General features: G+C 45.9%; 1 protein-coding gene across 1 annotated transcript in view; it reads left to right on the forward strand.

The window, feature by feature from the left end:
- LOC138283234 (tesmin-like) overlaps window positions 1-21,402 on the forward strand; it is a 543,145-nt gene that overhangs the window by 255,368 nt on the left and 266,375 nt on the right. The window contains exon 4 of the mRNA XM_069221270.1: window positions 11,003-11,123. Within this exon, the coding sequence (XP_069077371.1) occupies window positions 11,003-11,123 (121 nt within the window). The remainder of the gene's footprint in view (window positions 1-11,002; window positions 11,124-21,402) is intronic.

Here is a 21,402-nt window from a genome sequence, read left to right on the forward strand (position 1 = left end):
ATGTCACTTTAACTGTGTTTTTTCAGAGAATATATATATATGTAATTGTTGTTATTTGAATTGCCTTTTTCCACTGATTTATGTGGTAGTCAGTTGCAGTGCCAGAGGTTGGCTGGGCTGGAGTAAATTGAGGCATATGTTGACTCATCTAGGGCTTCAGTAACATCAGAAATATATTGTGTAAATTGTAGTGGTCTCTTTTGTTGGCGTGCCCTAATCTCTCCTTAAATTTCCCGTAACCTCATCCATTAGAGATTAATTATTCCCTGTTTTCCACCACTAACCTTGGTTCCCCCAACCACTACTACAAAGTAGTATGCTTATATGCGTGGAGGTCTCTCCCACTGTGGTGGAGATTTCCGCACAGAAAAGATAGGAGAAATATAGGTCTCTAGTCCTGGATTTGTGCAATGCATTTTGTAATACAAATTTAGTACTAATTTATGTACTACAGAATGCAGTTTGTTAACCAGACCCTCTGTTTGGAGACTACGTTCCACTGTTCAGACCTTAAGATGTTAGTTGTATCATAAAATATGGAACCACACTAAGGGGGTGATTCTAAAATTGGCGGGCGGCGGAGGCTGCCCGCCAATGTTCCCCCGTCAAAATACCGCTCCGCGGTCGCAAGACCGCTGAGGGTATTTTGAGATTTGCCCTGGGCTGGCGGGTGGCCGCCAAAAGGCCGCCCGCCAGCCCAGGGCAAATCTACCTTCCCACGAGGACGCCGGCTCAGAATTGAGCCGGCGTAGTGGGAAGGTGCGACGGGTGCAGTTGCACCCGTCGCGTATTTCAGTGTCTGCTTTGCAGACACTGAAATACTTTGTGGGGCCCTCTTACGGGGGCCCCTGCAGTGCCCATGCCATTGGCATGGGCACTGCAGGGGCCCCCAGGGGCCCCGCGGCACCCTCTACCGCCATCCTGTTCCTGGCGGGAGACCCGCCAGGAACAGGATGGCGGTAGGGGGTGTCAGAATCCCCATGGCGGCGGAGCGCGCTCCGCCGCCATGGAGGATTCTGTAGGGCAGTGGTAAACCGGCGGGAGACCGCCGGTTTACCCTTTCTGGCCGCGGCTGAACCGCCGCGGTCAGAATGCCCTTGGGAGCACCGCCAGCCTGTTGGCGGTGCTCCCGTGGTCGGTGACCCTGGCGGTCACCGGCCGCCAGGGTCAGAATGACCCCCTAAGTGCGTAGCTCAGGTGCGTTGTGTTGTGTTTTAAAATATCTTATGGGTTGAAAAGAACCTACTACAGAGTTCCTTGTGTGCCCACCACTTTTTCAGCCAACAATAAAAATGTCAAGATAACTCTGGTGATTGTTTTTGCTGGATAGTGATTGGAGTTTAATGCAGAGAGAATTTTTGTAAGAAATTGCGTTATTGGTTGAGGGGGCTGCAACCAACTCAAGCAGCAATCACAATCTTTATATTATAGAAAATTCTAGTTTTTTGATTTCTGGTGCATCGAGATGTCATCACAGAAGACCGGCTTCAAGCCGTGCAACTCCTGTCATCAGATGATGTCCATGACGGATCTGCACCTTGTGTTCTTGTAGTATTTGGAGCGAGACCATGACCCGAAGTCGTGTTTGAGTGCTGGGCCATGAACCAGAAGGCTTTGAGGGAGTGGTCCCTAAAGTTCATGGCTGCCCTGCATTCCGCTCTGTGTTGCTACTGGTCTCACTCGAGAGGAAGGTCATGAGACTGCTCGCAAAGCCCTCACCACTCGTCGTCCCACTCAAGATCTTAAGGACATTCGGGTAAGAAGAAGAAGAAGTCAAAGATGTCAAAAGTTTCTTCGATTTTCCCTTCCTCGGTCAGATGACACAACAAAGGACAAGGATCGTTGACGCATTAACCCTCTGTCCCCTGAGCCTGCTTCAGGGTCTGCTTCGTGCCTCCCTGAGTTTCCAGGAGCCACCCCTGCCCAATTGCTTAAGTTTTATGAGGCCATGTGCCTCATCTTTGGGCAGACTGACCCTGGCGGAGAGCCTTTGAGGCCCGTGGGGTTGGTAGGGGCCTCCTCGGGTTCCACACCAGCGGCGCTGGTCCCAGAGGGCACCCTGAGATCAACTTCTGGATCCATACTGACGTTGGTCATGCCACAGTGACCTTCCAGGATGACAGTTGGACCTGGATGCTCCTGACGCAGTTGTACGACGGAATGCCGACTGACAAAACAACGGGTGCCTAAACAACGAGGTCGGAACACCGACCTCGTTGTTACTACTAATGCCTTTACCACGAATGCCTTAACAACGATATTTCGTTGTAAAGGCATTCCTGGTAAAGTCATTAGTAACAGGCACCCATTGATCCTGCATGCCTCACCCCACCCCCCCAACCCCACCCCAAAACCTAAAACCCCTGACCCCCTCCCCAAAACCAAAAACGCCCCACCCCCCAACCCCACTCCAAAACCTAAAACCCCCGACCCTCCACCCCTCCCCAAAACCAAAAACGCCCCACCCCCAACCCCACCCCAAAACCTAAAACCCCGACACCCCACCCCCTCCCCAAAACCTAAAACACCCCAACCCCACCCCAAAACCTCCAACCCCCCCCACCCCTCCCCAAAACCAAAAACGCCCCACCCCCCAACCCCACCCCAAAACCTAAAACCCCCGACCCCCCACCCCCTCCCCAAGACCTAAAACCCCCACTTACCTGAGTCGTCGCCTCATCTGCGTCGTCCTCCTCAGCCGACTCCCTTGTTTGTACCTTAACCATGCATGTTTGTTGTTCAGGACATGCGTGGTTACGGCACAAAATAATGAAGTCGTGGTTAAAGAAAGCGTTGTTCCGCTTTCGTTAACCAGGACTTCGTTATAAAAAAGTCGGCATAAAGGATGTTTCCCTCCTGACGCCAACCAGGTCCATGTTTGGCATCGACCCCATAGTCATTGCTGACACGGAGCCGGACCGTCAACGCCGATTCCGACTTGGATGGGGACATTGCTCCCTAGGGAGGATCCTGACCCTTATTCCTATGGGTACTTATATGGTGAGAGTATGGAGGGGTTGCTGGACCCTTTCGAATACCAGCTTGATGACTCCATGGACTGGACTCAGGAACTGGGAGAAGCCAGTGGTATAGACTGACTCCCGTGATGCTGGCATGCTTTCTCCCCCTACTGTGACCACAGGGGAGCGAGCTTCATGTACAGTGGTGGTTGCCGAGGACAGCCGAAGTCTTGGACCTCGAGCGGCCCTTAGTAGCTGTCAGGACTAACCTGACCATGACTACCACCTCATTAGCACTGCTATTAGCAGAACCACCACCATCATTATTAGCACCATCGCACTTACTAGAACTACTAACATAACCTTTAGAGGCATCACTGCCACCATTACCAGCACAACCATTGCTACCTTCACTTTGGCTAGCACCTTCACTATCATCATCACCACTGTCATCCTTACCAACACCACTACTATTGTGTCATCAGTTAGAACCGCCATTAGCACTAGGACCGTTACCAGCAACACTACCATTGCCTCAACCACCTCCACTGTCACCAATACCATTACCACCACCACAACTCTTACCAGCACTATCAACACTTTTGCCACCATTAATATCATCATAAACACCATTATCAGCATTACTATGACTTCCTGCAACTCTACTACCACCACTTTCTCTACCACCATCACCACTACTACCCATAGGCACTGAAAATAGGGGTGCATAAGAACATTGTGTATTTGACAGTAATACGTGATTGTAAGAGAAAGTGTGAGAAACATTGTGTGCTAATAGTTATAAAAGGCTAGACATATTGGCTTTGCAAGTGCTTGTTTGGTAAATGATTCAAATGTACAGCAATGTCTGATTCTTGATAGGAGAGGATCATTCTTGATTCCTCATTTTTATGACTGAACTTAAAAGACGTTTTCGTTAAAAAGGGCATGCACACTTGGATCTCGTGGAATCCAAGATAACCTTTATGTGTGCAGATACTTACGATTCAACAACTCATAAATGTATAAGCAAGTGGAATATTTTTTTCTATTGCTTCTTGAGTGTCGTTTTAAAAAATGTCAGTATATTTTAACCCTTATGACTCACCTTTCAAATTCACGAATCTTTGTTGAGCCTTATAACCACCATCTCCCATCTACCGCTTCTATCTTCATAGGATGAGTGATATTTTGCCCACTAAAAAAGGGGCATCTGTCCAAGGGACTCCAATGTTGAAGATGTACAAGAGGGGATTACGTGAGATCCCAGGTGGCAAGCTACCCTGATTTCTAAGCTGAATGTTCTATGCTTCAGACTGCTATTTTTGTTGGGTCCAAGCATTTTTGTCTGCATACGGAGGTTGGGTTCTTGGACTTAAGAGTTGGCCATTCAGGATTTTTACTTTTCGTGCTCAAGACTTCCTCAGACTGCACTGTTGTAAAACACGTGAGGTATTTTTTCTGTGTTGTGGTGATGTACACTTGTTGGGGTTGGCTTCAGCTACTGCATTTTGAACAACATTTGAAAATATATAATATATTTAAAACAATGATTAAGGTATGGAAGGCTTCTACAAAGGGTAGCTTGTGAGCTCCTGGTAGCTCCTGGTAGCTCTCCTTCTACCTGTGAGTAGCTCTCCTGTGTGCAGCCCAGTTTACTAGACAAGAAGCTTTTGTTTGGTTAAATTAATATTTGTATGACAAAATTTAAAAGTCTGTATTTAAGACAAAAACCTAAAATTTCCAACATACATTTAAAGCTGATATTTGAATGATAACTCATACAGCATTGGAAGACTTATTACTATTTCAAGTACCTTGGTATTATCACCTTGATGCCGGAGGAATTGCAACCTTTTTACATAACTGCTGGCAATCATGCACTAAGTTGATCGCGACTGGTAATCTTGCATAGGGTGTGCAATAAAGTAATGTTGTCTGATGTGACCAACAGTAATAATATGAGTTGCTTGGAATAATTTTCATTGAACATAAATAGCTCTTATTAATGGAACCGTTGAAGACCCCTTTGTTAAGAGGTATGCTGATGATTGCTTGCATTTACACACACTAATTCAAGGTCCAACTCCTTATCATGTGAACTTGGCTCTTTACTTCAGAAATCATTTATGTTCATGGAATCTGGTAACATTGACATTTATCGACAGAAAAAACTCTATTTGCAATGACATCTACAAAGAACATTAGTGAACTTCAAGCTGATTCCTCAAAGTAGTCATACTAAGTCTAAAAAAGTAGTACAAGGAACTAGAGGCTTTGAGGCAAAGCCATATCAACCAAGAGTTTACTCATCTTTGCTCATCTTTCTGTAGTATTTAAAAGGCCGGTACCCTTTGATTAAATTTGCAAGGTGGATACTTGGACTTCTTTACATGACCTCTTTAATCAATATTCACTGAGTGTATCTTCCAGCACAGAAGATGTCTGCCATTTTTTTTATCTCCTGGTATTGTGGAGCAGTGGAACCCGTTTTCTCATGTTTGAGAAGGAGAGAGAGCAATCAAGACTAGGTAAGGAAACATTATCTTTTTGTTCTGATTACGGAAATCTTGGTCTGGCTCTTCCCCACTCTCAAAACACCCCTTACCATCTCCTCAATCTTATGCTGTGCTACTACCCTAAAGGGCGGACTATGTAGACAGTTGATTAGGTACTGATTTAGGGTGGGGGTGGTGCGCGAGGGAGGGGAAGCTCTAACAAGTTTTCATGAGCAAACTTTTAAAGAGGCGTCCAGGTTCATCATAACACTGCTTTGTAATGACTGTGGGTCACCCATTCTCATCCAAGCAGTAGTGTAGGTGGAAGAGCCAGGATATTTTGGAATCATCGTGAAGGTATTATTATCTTTATTTTGGTCCAGGAAACTGCATTGTACTGTTATTTCATGAACGTATTTGCTGTCACAGTTACTCCAAATTGCATACCTGAGAAAACGGTTTAATTGTTTCAACAATAGTCAATGTGTTTTGGTTTAGCTAGCGTTTTATCTTCTGTAGATTACTCGTTTTTTAAGGGTTGTTACAGTGTTGTTCATGATGGCTTCTAAAACGTGGAATAAAAATGCCCCATCAGCCGCAGAAGATTGGCAAAGAGATACTTTAGAGGATCGCTTTAAGACTGTTTTAGATATAAAGTTTACATTTACTGAAACATAACATAGTGAAAATTAGCTTTTAATAATATTCACTAGGGTATTGTATATTCACAATGAACACAACCACACTTTAAGATGTCACACAAATACAGATTGCACTCATACAATCATAGACGCATTGCGCGCATATAATCACATGTTCATTCATACACACACTAATGTATTAACAGTAAACATAGTATATTACAGTATGTCATTCATTCAAAATCTTTATTCGGCCATCCGTGGCCATAACAGACATAATAAAACACAATAAGAACTGTCACAGATTAGTTATAAAATTTACTCAAGTTAAAACAACTAAATTAATTTCGAAAACTCAGTGTACTTTGATTGATTTACAAAAAACTTCAATTATTCAAAAGTCCTATTGCATAGCCAAACCAAAGTCATTGCCCCTCCTTACTTTTCCTAACTCAGGACTGCTGCCTTGAGAAAGGAGGACACCCCATTTTTGGGGACCCAATGATTTTAAAAGAGGTTTAAGAAGTCAGCTACGGGAATGGCTAAAATCAGTACAAAAATCATGTAGTGCAAAAGTGACTGAGCAGATGCCCCATTACAGGCACAGAACAGAGCCGATCCCCTAAAGGCGCCAAGTTGATTCCCAGGACACAAAGCCGCTAAACCGTGCCGGCTCTAAAACGAAAGAGAAGATATCTCTCCCAAAGTGCCAGTTCTAAAAGAGATAAAACGCAGGTTCCACATGGCAAAAAAAACTATAATAGACCTGCACAGTGTCCTTTGCGAACTCAGTTTTCAGTCTTCTTTCTTCACGGAGAACCCCAAAAAAGTTTTTTACCCTAAGTTTGTCGTCTTTCCTAATGCTCAACAGTGATGTGTATAAGGAGTACAACCCTAACGCTTTGCACAATTTGTCGTTATAACTCAACCATGGAATGGCACTCCCTCTGTCCAGTTTGAGGCAATTCTGAATGACATCCCTACGGAATTGTGCTCTCTGATTGACCCATATACTAACCCACAGTAATAGTGGGGCCAGCTGATCTCAGTTTTTCATTAGTATAAGATGTAAGTAAGATAAGATGTAAGTTTAAAGAATGTAGAACGATGAGTAGGTGTATATAATGTAGGTGTTTATAATGAAGTAAAAGAATGTAGAGGAGGAGTTGGAGATTAACTACATTGAAAACACTGGATGTTTTGCCAGCACTGTCACGTGTCGGCCTTATCTACCATTATACTTATGAATAAAAGGAAACTTATTTTAAGTAATTCCGGCTGCCATTGTCTCGCCATAACAAATCGACGATGAGGATAAGTCATCAACGGTAGGCCAACTGCAACGACACCCAACCTCACGAAGAATTGGATCAGAGGGGAATAATTAGATCAGAATCACCAACGGACACTGAATAAACTCACAGCAAGTATTCATTATTTTCAAACTTGTGCGAATGAATGCACAGTAATTTCGGAGCGTATTAAATTTACGGTTTGAGCAGTTGAGGTACAGCAGGGTTTGGATTTAAAAAACGCAACTGAGCCAGCTCGCGCTTACCGCTTGAAATGATGGTTATGTCGTCTTGGTGGGAGCAGCGCTCTGGGCATGTATATCACATGGATAGAGTTGAAGTGATGCTGCTATGCATCATACATGACATCCATTAAGCAACGTGACCTTGGTCACGCAGCATGGGCAAAACTTGCTGTCATATTGGAAATGGCTATAATCCAGTCTTTAAAAAAAATGCACAAAACTTAGTAAAAGCAGTAGCGTGAATATGCTTTTTGAAGTAATTCCATTTCTGTAGCGCAGATGAGCATTTAATGTAATCTACTTTTGTAAGTTGTTTATTTGACAGTAACCGACTTCACAAATAAACAAGATACTCTGGTTACTGTATGAAAATAAATTCGTTTTGAGAAAACTGATACTTATTTTACTGAGAGTAATACTGTACTATGGTACAATATACTACAATAAAGCAGCCGTCAATTAAATGGAAAAACGTGTATTAATCATCGAGAACTATCTGGTCGCAATTGATGGAATGATCCAGAAAGGAAAAATACATTAATGTTTGGTCTTGTTGATAATGCAGGGCAAGACATTTTTGACAATCTGCCTGAAACTGAACCACTTCCAGGGCAGGGAGTATTGACATGTCAAGTGCAGGAGATACATTTAAACGTGGTAAACTCAATACTAAAACAACTGTTTTGTTAGTTATGGGTATCATTTTAAGTCGCATCAAGGAGATTATTATGATTAAAATGGAAAACACTGGTCATTTCGGTGCAGTATTTAAAAATGTAAGAGTTAACTCTTTCAGCAATGACAAAATTAATGCAGTAGAACATTTTGACGAAGAAATGTGTTCAGATACTGTACTCAAAGTAAATGATGTATCAAGCAAATTTAGGGGACCACTGGGAGTAGTGCATATTTGAGATGTAGAATTGGATATCATGGTGGACTTCCGTTCGCCAATTACTGATTTAGCTGACCACACGTTTTACAAACTATGAAATAATGTTTGTTTGAAAAAAAAAAAAGATGTAAATCCGAAAGCATTTGGACCCCTGGCCCAGCGGCTGGCAGTAGCAGAGTTTGGCAACATGTGGCTTCTGGGTGTGCACACAAACTACACGCATGACTAGAGTCCAGAGGTACGCACAACTATGGCTTGTTTCCATATGTGTGCCCACTGAAAATCTGCTGAGGTACAGTGATTGCACGTCCGTAGGTTGTAAGGAGATGATGGGAGAGTACATATGCAGCATCACCTGGGGAAGGAAAGGAACAGATTTTGGTGCATGTCCCTAGAGCATTTATTAAGTTACTGAGATAGGAATGGTACATGCAGTGTTTGTTACTCTAATGTATATGTAGCAAAAATAATTACATTATGATGGAAGTCTCTGGCTGTGGGTGTTTGTATATACATTTAATGACATATTTTGTGTTAATGAAGTACTAGGGGATACCTGCTCCTCACCGGGGATGGTAGGTGTTAGAAATTGGGTTTTTGGTTGGCAGTCAGGTTACCCGCTGTCCAACCAAAAATCCTCACTCTAGTCAGGGTAAGTCACACACAGTCCAAATTATCCTGTGCCCACCCTCTGGTAGCTTGGCACGAGCAGTCAGGCTTAACTTAGAAGGCAATGTGTAATAAAGATGCAATATGAAATTGTAGAGATATCACTGAAAAATGATAGGATTCAGGATTCACAGGGGCAGCGGGAAACCGCCGGCTTCCCTTTTCTGACCGCGGCTTTACCGCCGCGGTCAGAATAGCCCCAGAAGCACCGCCAGCCTGTTGGCGGTGCTTCCTCCGTCCCCTACCCTGGCGGTCTCGGACCGCCAGGGTCGGAATGACCCCCATAGTCTGACTCACCTTGCAACTTACACATTTTTGGGACAAACACATAGTTGCATTTGTAGTGTATCAGAGATATTATTATTCAGTGTCACTGTTAGATTCATCATATATTACCTGGCACCACATTGAGGTCATCACTCACAGGCAGCCCATGGTGCAGGTAGGGGTCTATGATGGTGAGGACATCCCTCAAGTGGGGTAGGCTGGAGGTGGGCTCCAGTTGATCCAGCAGGGAGAGCTCTGGCCACATTCATCCTGTTGTACTTCTCCTTCACCCATCTCTTTTCATCCTGCCACTTCTTCTTGAGGTCTGTGACTGCACGGACATCTTCCAGAGCTGTTACTGATGTATCTTCTGTTGCCTCATAAGAGTTGTTTGTCAGAATATTGTAGATATAATAAAATCATAGCCATAATATTATTTAACAAAATATCGTCAAGGTAAGTATAGGCTTACTGTTCTACCACATGTCTGTACCTTGAAGATAGATCCATCTATCTGATCACCCATAGATCGATCGATCTATCTATCTATCTATCTATCTATCTATCTATCTATCTATCTATCTATCTATCTATCTATCTATCTGTCTATCTATCTATCTATCTATCTATCTATCTATCTATCTATCTATCTATCTATCTATCTAATAAACCTATAATTATCTTAACCATATTTTGAGAGCTGATATTTTGGGCATAGTAGGTTTTCAGGACTTTGATATATTTTAAATGTTGCTTTCGGTTCCTAAACATAGAAGTAGTGGTAACGGCCCCAAATTTCACGGGGAGGGGGCAGCAGGTGGGGGTAGAGGGAAAACAAATAAAAAATAAATAAATAAAATAAACATACCTGTTCCTGCCGCTGCTGCTCGCCTCACGATCCTCTTCCGATGGTGCTGGTGTCCTAGCAGTCCCTGGGACACCAGCACAAGCTCCCAACACAATCCTGGTGCTGCTCTCATGATAAACCTAGCATGAGAGCAGCGTCAGGGTTGGTCTGAGCGGCTTGGTCTGCTGCTCAGACACTGCATGGGAGTCTGTGCAGTTTCTCCAACCTGGCTGTGCAACACTGCTAGGTTGGAGAAACCTAAGTGTGCATGTCTGTTTGGCCGGCAGGTCGGCCAAACAAACATGCACACTTAGGTGCACTCCAGTCCCCTTCCCAGCCACGCCACTCCCTTCACACTCTGGCTGAGTGAGCAGCTGAAAAATAAACAATAGTAAACTATATTTTATTTTGCAGCAGCTGGCTTTTAGCCAGGGGGGAGAAGCTCCTTCACCTTTGCGAAGGAGACACCCCAGCATAGAAGAAGTAATTGATCCCAGTGCTGACTGTGTAACGTTTTATCGGAGTGTGAAAGATTTGTGTTAACACAGTTATCATTATAAATGCTTGGGCTTTCAAGTTCTTTATATCTTTTAGGTGCTCCGCCGTAAGGATGATTCACTAAATGCTACAGTCTCTAAAAGATTAGCAAAAATTAGAATGTTCAATAATCGCCTTTGTATTGTTTCAGGTATTGCGACAATTAGTGACTCCAGTCTCCCGTGTAAGCAATGTTATTTGTTATGATCAGTGGACAGAAGGTGTGAATAACGGGCCTGTACAGTCACCGGATTTGCCTGCTTCTTGCAACGGTAACTATAGAATATAAATGGCTATTCCATGGCATTCCTTGTGCATACATTCTAGGTATGTTAGGTAGTCCTTTATGAAAAATGTGTACATTACCTTACTGGAGTGCAGTACAGATACTCCTAAAGCCAAACATGACGGTCTTAGACCTCATTATTTTTTTCCAGCTTCCCAGAAAATGTGTAGTATTTTACATGGTACTCCTTTAGCAAATGCAGTCTTCCTGACACGGACTCTTTGGTGCAGAACATTTCCCTGCCAGTCTTCCCTGCAGCACAAAACAACACAGCTGAACAAGTGGGGCAATACCTGAGGACGTGTAACAAACAATAATAAACAGCAGCATGAGGTACGAGGGCCCCTATCCCTTAGAAGAAACAAAAAACTAAGTGGGGGTATGTGCAGGGAGAACCCTCGAAAAGAAATTAGAATAACAAGCATTGGCAGTGCCAATATATCTGACCTATGAATAAAAGATTCCCTTTAATGTCACTGATGGGTGACACTCAGTAAGTCAGCATACAAGCTGAACCGTTCCGCCATGCAGTTTGATGTCATGCATGGAAGCAGAATGTAAATTACACTCAGACAGATCAGTGGCAGAACAGAGTGGACCCAAAGGCCTTCCATGTATCTATATGGATGTTTGTGTGTATAGGGATAAGTAGGTGTATATATATATATATATATATATATATATATATATATATATATATATATATATAGCATATATTATATATATAATTTTATTTATTTTTAGTTGAACAAAAATGTTTCCAGCTCCTTCTTACATTTTTCTTCCTTTGTTATGGGCCTAATTTGTTCAGTGCATTTAGCCTGAGGCATATGGTTTCATCCAGTCCGCCTGTTCACATCTCTCAAGAAACGAACCCAGACAGCCAAGGTGATAGCCTGTCTCTCCCAGATGTTCTAACCTGTGCAGCAAGATGTTATGATCAACCGTGTTGAATGCTGCAGACAAGTCCAACAGCGCCAGCGCCACATCGGGCCAGAGTCCAAGCTGCACCTAATGGATTCAGAGACCTCTAATAGAGATGTCTCAGTGCTGTTGCAAGCTCTAAACTCCGACTTGAAAGGATGGAACAAGTTGTTCTTTGTGAGGAAAGTGGTTAACTGTTGGTTTGCCAGTCTTTCCAAGACTTGGCGGCTGCTGGTAGTAGAGAGAATGGTCTAAAGTTTGGCAGGGATTCCGGATCGGTGTTGGCATTTAAGTAAGAGAATCACATTGGCTTGCTTCCAATCATCTGGTAGAGCACCAGAGTGGAGAAAGGTAGCAAATAACTCCAAGTATATCAGGCCAACAATATCTGCCATCGACTTCAGGATGTGAGATGGTATGGGATCAGTAGGAAATCCTGATTTACATTTTGCAAAGGAAGCTCACTTCCTCTACTGATGGGACCTAAAATACATCAATTTGGAGTATAATGCAGGAACAGCTATGGCTCCAGTCCCTACATTCCTAGAAAAGGTGTTTGTCCCTGTTTATCCTCAAAAAACTTCCTAAGGCGCACATAGAGACTGGCAATGCTCTAATAGGTGGATGTAACTTTGGGATCTATAAAACTGGTGACAGTTTTGAAAATCTCATTCCTTTTATTATTATTATATGTACCATTAACATTTACATTATGTGTGTGTGTTTGTATTATTTAATGATGTGTTTATTGCGAGGTATTATTACAGTGCATACACTCTCCCCCTAGCTCTTATACCCGAAATCATTTCCTACAAAAGTAATTTGAAATTCTGAATAACAAAATATCTCTCTGTAGGCTTTAATAAAGAGAAATAACAATCCACCCTTAAATGCCTGTGGATAATTACATACGCTTTTCCCAATCAATTTGTCAAGGTTTTCTTTTTTTATAAACTTTATTGGTTTCGGGTGACAGAATATAAACATTATAATGTAGAGACTATTCAGCATAGGACATATTTAGCAGTCTCTTTAAGCTTATGTATAAACAGATATTTCAAAGTCAGTACAAATGGGTCAAGTACTTTGTGCATCAAAATTAGGCAAACTGAAAGGAAAAACATCTTTACAAGATCCACCTATAAAAAGTTAGGCATTGTTATAGGATAACACCAAAAACAGTTATAACTGGGAAACCATAATGACCAAAAGACAGGCAGCTGTCCATATCCCGACCCAAGACACTAGTAGCTAAACCATCTTCCTCCCCTCCCCTCGCTTTCATGCTCAGTCCTGGCCATTGGTGCAAGATAATTTCACAATAAGTGGTATATGGACACCTGTGTTGTATCTCTCTTTAGCCTAGCATTTCACTGGCCTTCACCCTGGCAATATCAGTATTTCACGAGATCTCGCCCCCAGAGGCAGCCATTCCCTGCAGTTCCTTCAACTCAAATAACATGAGGGACCAGGCCCTTAAATCATCGTCTAGCTTATCATCCCTCGTGTACCTCCTTTGCAACCACCCATTCAGAAACATCTCTCAACCATGCTGCATATCTAGGGGGTATCGGGCTGAGCCACCTAACTGCTGTGCATTGCTTCGCCAATACCAGGCCAAGGAGGACAAAGTTCCTACTCAATTTTTTCTTTGCCGAAGAAGAAAGCAGCCCCAGCAACACCTTATTAATCTCAAGCTATACCACCCACCCCAAGGCCCGATTCAGAGTTTGCAAAACCCATAATGGCATGTCCAGGGCATATGGCGCTCGACGAAACACTGTTCGGACCACCGCCCCCAAAGCCCTGCCGCTAGACTAATAATATAGGGATAGATGGAGATCACAGAAAAGGAGGAAGACCCATTGAATAAATATAGAGCCTGAGTGATTTTACACAACATTTGCCACATGTACTGTAGTTCCAGATTAGGGAATCAAATGCCTTTTCAATGTCTAATAGTGCTAGGGCATAGGCATCATCTTGGAGCTGCAGGGCATAGTAGACATGAGCCAAGCGTCATAAATTGTGAAGGTGTGTTACGTTTCGGAATAAACCCTGATTGGTCTTTATGTTTTAAAATAGGCAACTGAGGAAGCAGGTGCACCGCTAGCGCACTGCTAAGAAGTTTCACGTCGATGTTCAGGAGAGATATTGGTCAAAATGCAGAGGTGACCATCGAGTCTCTACCTGGCTTGTGCACGATTACAATCAATGCTTCTCGCATGTGAGATGTCCACTCCATCCAAGACAGTTCGGACTCGGATATCCAGTTGGATATCAAGAGCCTCAAGATCACCTCAGCCCAGCGTGGGAGTACTGTGATCCCTCCCACCCACCATAAGACTGTAAAAAATACTCTTCAGCCTCTTCTTGAGATCGCTGGTCCAGCACAGCCACCAGGTCATGATCGGCACCGAAAGGCTACTTTGTATGCCTTGCCCTCTGGCTTGGCACAGAAGCCACCTGCAAAGTCCAAGGCTCCATCATCGGCATTGACCTTGTTCTCCTCGGACTGAGAAATCGTCTCTGTTTCGATTCGAGCCTTGGCACCGAGCTGAAAACCAGCAGCTTCCACTTTGGTGCTGACCAAACCACACTGGCTGAATGCTTGGGTGCCAAAAACATCGGCGCCGAAATATCAGAACAGAAAGACTCAGACCAGTCTTCTACTACCCCTTCTCCAGTGGAGCCCACACTAGATAACACAGATGCCTATCAGCGTCGCCTCCAAAAACAGGACGGTACAGGAGGTATTATTTTCACGTCTTCCTCTCCTGTGTTTCTGAAACAGAAACTTTCTTTCCAGAAGGCTTTGGATGTTCCTTTACCAGCCGAAAAGAGGACCAAGGACAAGGCTAACAGTCCACGACGTAGACCTTCTCTACCACCTCTTCCTCCACCGTGTCCTCCTTCACCTCCATCCCCTCCCCATTCTCCCACTTCACCCAAATCAGGAAATTACACTTTTCGGGGTTCTTCTCTGTTTTCTACTGGGGATTTAGGTGGGCCTCAAGACGCCCCAGACTCTTGGGATGCTTATGATCCTGACCCTATACCCTCTAATGACCCGACCTCTGCTGTGCGTGCCCCTCACCACCTGAAGACACTACCTCATACCAGCAGGTAGTACTTGGGCAGTAGCGTTCCAGAAAGTGGAGATGCATAAAGACCTGATTGAGAAGGAGTTCCTGTTTGATACACTCACTACCACCCATAGGTACATTCAATACCTCCCAATGCTCCCTGGCATGCTTCGCAATGCAGACAAGATCTTTAAGTAGCACGTCCGCTCTCGGGTTATCACACCAAGGGTGGATAAGAAATACAATCCAGCTCTTTCTGACCCTCTCTACATTAGGTCTAAGGTTCCACCAAACTCTATTGCAGCCAGCACAGCTCATAAGCGAGCCAATAGTCAGACCAATAAGGACTCTCCTCCCCCTAAGATGGAGAGTAAGAAGATCAACGCTGCTGGAAAAAGAGTCCCTGCACAAGCCGCAAATCACTGGCATATTGCCAACTCACAAGCCTTGTTAGCCCAGTACGACCTGGCTCACTGGGCTGAAATGGAGGAGCTCATCCAGTTCTTATAAGATGAGCAGCGTAAGAGGGGGAAGCAGATAGATGCAGAGGGGCCGCAATCTCAAATAATTTAATTCTGTGTGCCCTGGACACCACTGACACAGCAGCACACGGCATCAATGCCAGCGTCCTTCTCTGGAGGCACACTTGGCTGTGTTGCTCTGGTTTAAAACCAGAGGTCCAGCAGGCAGTCCTTAATATGCCCTTCTTCAAGGCGCATCTTTTTGGGCCTCGAGTGGACACCACCTTTGTGAAACCTAAAGAAAACACAGACACCGCAAAGGCTATGGGTGCCATTCAATCACCCACACAAAAAAGGCACTTTTCGTTGCCCTGGGTGTGAGAAAGTAGCCTCTTTCTAGCCTTGTTACCCCCAATTTTAGCCTGTTTGTGAGTATATGTCAGGGTGTTTTCACTGTCTCACTGGAATCCTGATAGCCAGGGCCCAGTGCTAATAGTGAAAACCCCATGTTTTCAGTATGTTTGTTATGTGTCAGTGGGACCCTGCTAGCCAGGACCCCAGTGCTCATAAGTTTGTGGTCTGTATGTATGTGTTCCCTGTGTGATGCCTAACTGTCTCACTGAGGCTCTTCTAACCAGCACCTCAGTGGTTATGCTCTCTCTTCTTTACAAATTGTCACTAACATGCTAGTGACCAATTTTACCAATTCATATTGGCATACTGGAACACCCTTATAATTCCCTAGTATATGGTACTGAGGTACCCAGGGTATTGGGGTTCCAGGAGATCCCTATGGGCTGCAGCATTTCTTTTGCCACCCATAGGGAGCTCTGACAATTCTTACACAGGCCTGCCACTGCAGCCTGAGTGAAATAACGTCCACGTTATTTCACAGCCATTTACCACTGCACTTAAGTAACTTATAAGTCACCTTTATCTCTAACCTTCACCTGGTGAAGGTTGGGTGCTAAATTACTTAGTGTGTGGGCACCCTGGCACTAGCCAAAGTGCCCCCACATCGTTCAGGGCAAATTCCCCGGACTTTGTGAGTGCGGGGACACCATTTCACATGTGCACAATACATAGGTCACCTATGTATGGCGTCACAATGGTAACTCCGAACATGGCCATGTAACATGTCTAAGATCATGGAATTGTCACCCCAATGCCATTCTGGCATTGGGGAGACAATTCCATGATCCCCCGAGACTCTAGCACAGACCCGGGTACTGCCAAACTGCCTTTCCCGGGGTTTCTCTGCAGCTGCTGCTGCTGCCAACCCCTCAGACAGGTTTCTGCCCTCCTGGGGTCCAGCCAGGCTTGGCCCAGGAAGGCAGAACAAAGGACTTCCTCAGAGAGAGGGTGTTACACCCTCTCCCTTTGGAAAAAGGTGTCAGGGCTGGGGAGGAGTAGCCTCCCCCAGCCTCTGGAAATGCTTTGATGGGTACAGATGGTACCCATCTCTGCATAAGCCAGTCTACACCAGTTCAGGGATCCCGCAGCCCTGCTCTGGTGCGAAACTGGACAAAGGAAAGGGGAGTGACCACTCCCCTGACCTGCACCTCCCAGGGGAGGTGCCCAGAGCTCCTCCAGTGTGCTCCAGACCTCGGCCATCTTGGAAACAGAGGTGTTGCTGGCACACTGGAATGCTCTGAGTGGCCAGTGCCATCAGGTGACGTCAGAGACTCCTTCTGATAGGCTCTTACCTGTGTTGCTAGCCTATCCTCCTTCCTAGGTAGACAAACCTCCTTTTCTGGCTATTTAGGGTCTCTGCTTTGGGGAATTCTTCAGATAATGAATGCAAGTGCTCATCAGAGTTCCTCTGCATCTCTCTCTTCACCTTCTGCCAAAGGATCAACCGCTGACTGCTCAGGACGCCTGCAAAACCGCAACAAAGTAGCAAAGACGACTACTGCAACCTTGTATCGCTTCATCCTGCTGGCTTTCTCGCCTGTTTCCTGGTGATGCATGCTCTGGGGGTAGCCTGCCTCCTTCTTGCACCAGGAGCTCTGAAGAAATCTCCCGTGGGTCGACGGAATCTTCCCCCTGCAACCGCAGGCAACAAAAGACTGCATCACCGGTCCTCTGGGCCCCCTCTCAGCACGACGAGCATGGTCCCTGGAACTCAGCAACTCTGTCCAAGTGACTCCCACAGTCCAGTGACTCTTCAGTCCAAGTTTGGTGTAGGTAAGTCCTTGCCTCCCCACGCTAGACTGCATTGCTGGGTACCGCATGATTTGTAGCTGCTCCGGCTCCTGTGCACTCTTCCAGGATTTCCTTTGTGCACAGCCAAGCCTGGGTCCCCGACACTCTAACCTGCAGTGCACAACCTTCTGAGTTGTCCTCCGGCGTCGTGGGACTCCCTTTTGTGTCTTCGGGTGGACTCCGGTTCACTCCTCTTCCAAGTGCCTGTTCTGGTACTACTGCGGGTGCTGCCTGCTTCTGTGAGGGCTCCCTGACTTGCTGGGCGCCCCCTCTGTCTTCTCATCCAATTGGCGAAATCCTGGTCCCTCCTGGGCCACAGCAGCATCCAAAGACCCTTGCAGCTAGCAAGGCTTGTTTGCGGTCTTTCTGCGTGGGAACACCTCTGCAAGCTTCTTCACGATGTGGGACATCCATCCTCCAAAGGGGAAGTTCCTAGCCCTCTTCGTTCTTGCAGAATCCACAGCTTCTACCATCCGGTGGCAGCTTCTTTGAACCCTCAACTGGCATTTCCTGGCCATCTGCCCACTCTCGACATTGTCGTGACTCTTGGACTTGGTCCCCTTGTTTCACAGGTACTCAGGTCCTGAAATCCACTGTTGTTGCTTTGCTGGTGTTGGTCTTCCTTGCAGAAACCCCCTATCACGACTTCTGTCACGATTCACCCTGGGGTTACCGTCGAGGTTGGAGAGAGGTGGTGAGCGGCCCTGGTTCCTGCAGGTCCTGCTTTGGCTGAGGGAGGGGCGACCCCTTCCGGTAGCCACGGTGCTGTTTGACAATAGTAAGCCACTACAGTCCGTGCCCTCCAGAAGGAGTCGCAGAGGAAAAACCCCAAAAGGGTAAAAAAAACTCCAACAGGAACTCCCTGAAACAGAAGGAGGACACAAGGATGTTAGGACTTAAGATTCTGGAATTCAGGAATTCTGGAGACGCAAAACAGATCAAGAACAACTGGCGCCACAAGAGGAAACCAGCCGGAGTGTGACTACCACCACAGGAGTGTTGCAACGCATAAGAAGAAAGATCAATTCCCCTTATATACCCCTAAACAGGAAGTGGAAAACAGGAAGTAGAAAAACCACCATCTTGGTTTGGGAAAAAGATCAGAACTAGCATAGAAAACATGCTCCTAAGAAAAGGGAAAAAATGCATGCAGGGAAAAGAGGAAGTGAACAGCATGCTGGGAAGGGGAAAAGCATGCATAAGAATGAGCCATGTGCATGCATACGGCTTTTGGCCGTGTAAAAGGTAAGTGGTGGCAAGGAGGGTTCCACGGGGCATCCCTAATGTGTGTTTAGTTAATTAAGTATGGTGCGCGCGCTGAGCGTGCTAAGCGCGGCAAGGATCGAGACCCGACGCGGGGTCTTTTATCCTGCTGCGCCTGCCCTGGAACAGGCGGCCGGAGAAATGGGCCGCGGCGTGTGCCGCGACCCTGACGCCGAGCCGCGGCTTTCCCCGCGGTCAGCCCGCGGGCTACCGCGTTCCCTGTATGTTGCGCGGCAGCGGCCCTAAGACGCTGCCGCAGCGCAACAGTAGGCCCCCCCCCGAGGCCCCAGGCTTGTGAGAAAAAAGTCGAAAAAACGACGGACCAAAAGAGGGGCATGAACTGAAAGGGCATATTCCCAGGAACACTCACTTATAGGGTAGCCTTTCCAATGAACAAGATATTGAAGGCGCCCATGGAAAAACCGAGAGTCACAGATTTCCTGGACCTCGTATTCGGGTACATTATCAATCAGCAGAGGGGGAGGACAGGAGAATTGTCTGTGAAAAGGATCAGGAAGGTAAGGTTTGAGTTGTGAGACATGGAACGCAGGATGTATTTTCCAAGTCTGTGGCAAACGGAGACGCACAGACACCGGATTGATCTTCTGGAGGATCAGGAATGGACCATAATAACGAGGTTTAAATTTGTTCTGGGTAAGTCAGAGAGGCAAAAATCTAGAGGAAAGCCAAACCTTATCGTGGACCTGATACTGTGGAGCCTCACAACGTTTCTTATCAGCCATCCTTTTCATGTGTGACTTAGTGGCCACAAGGTTAGAATGGATAACACGTTGGACACCCCGTAGTTGCCGAACATAGGAGGAGATGGCAGGAAGATTGGAAGTATCTTTCAGGGGAGTTGGAAAAGCCTTAGGATGGAACCCGTAAGACCCTAGAAAGGGGAGACTTTCGAGGCACTATGTATTGAGTTGTTGTAGTAGAATTCTGCAAGTGGTAAATAGGTAGACCAATTACTCTGCATAGCATTGCAGAAGCTGCGTAAATATTGTTCGAGGCCCTGATTTAGTTGTTCCGTCTGTCCATTAGTTTGAGGGTGGAACCCGGATGATAAGGCCACTTCTATTCCCAGGGTCTTACAGAATTGTTTCCAGAACCGGGAGATATATTGAGGACCCCGATCTGAGATAATGACCTAAGGTAGTCCATGAAGCCGAAAGATCTCTTGCATAAAGATTTGGCTTAGTTCCTTTGCCGTTGGTAGTTTTTTTAACGCCGTGAAATGTGCCATCTTAGTGAAGGAATCTACGATCACCATTATTACTCGATTTCCAACTGAAGAGGGTAAAGAGCACATAAAATCAGGGGAGATATTGTGCCATGGACCTGGGGGAACAGGTAATGGGCGAAGTAATCCTACTGGTTTAGTACAGGGTGTCTTGTCTTGTGCATATATGGGACAGGATGACACATAGGGGGTCATTCTGACCTCGGCGGTAAAAGGCGCTTACCGCCGGTCAGAAGGCCGCCACAACACCGCCGCGGTCGCGGTAAACCGCCACGGTCATTCTGACCCTCAAGAGGCAAACCGCCAAAAACCCGACATCAACAAAAGTCCGCCACACCAACGGCCAGCGTTAAACTGGCGAAGACCAAACCTCCACCGTCACGCCAACAGAAAAACGCCCATGCCATTACGACCCACGAATCCACGCGGCGGTCTTTCAACCGCGGTATTCCATTGGCGGTACACACCACTGCGTTCAAAATACACATACAGCTCCAAAACACAGCCACATTGGACAATTTGAAATACACACCTGAGACACATACACACAACACTCCCACACACCCAATTAACTATAAAACACACACCCACATCACCCACAAACCCCTACGACCACAAATCAGAGAAGAAGCCCAGAGAGAGACAGCACAGAATAGAGAACACCATCACACAGAGGCACACTACACCATCACCCACACAACAACCACGCACAAAACACCACACACCACTACACTCACCACACTCATCACTGCAAACACCACCCCACACCTCATCCACACCACCCCATGGCACCCCAAAGACACCCCAGGTTCTCAGACGCAGAACTCAGGGTCATGGTGGAGGAAATAGCTCGGGTAGAGCCCCAGCTCTTCGGGACACAGGTGCAGCACACCACCATTGCCAGGAAGATGGAGCTATGGCAAAGAATAGTGGACAGGGTCAACGCTGTGGGACAGCATCCACGAAATCGGGACGACATCAGGAAGCGGTGGAACGACCTACGGGGGAAGGTTCGTTCCATGGTATCCAGGCACAACATCGCGGTGCAGCGGACTGGCGGCGGACCCCCACCTCAACCCC

The sequence above is a fragment of the Pleurodeles waltl genome, chromosome 3_1 (genome assembly GCF_031143425.1).
Source record: "Pleurodeles waltl isolate 20211129_DDA chromosome 3_1, aPleWal1.hap1.20221129, whole genome shotgun sequence".
NCBI lineage: Eukaryota > Metazoa > Chordata > Amphibia > Caudata > Salamandridae > Pleurodeles > Pleurodeles waltl.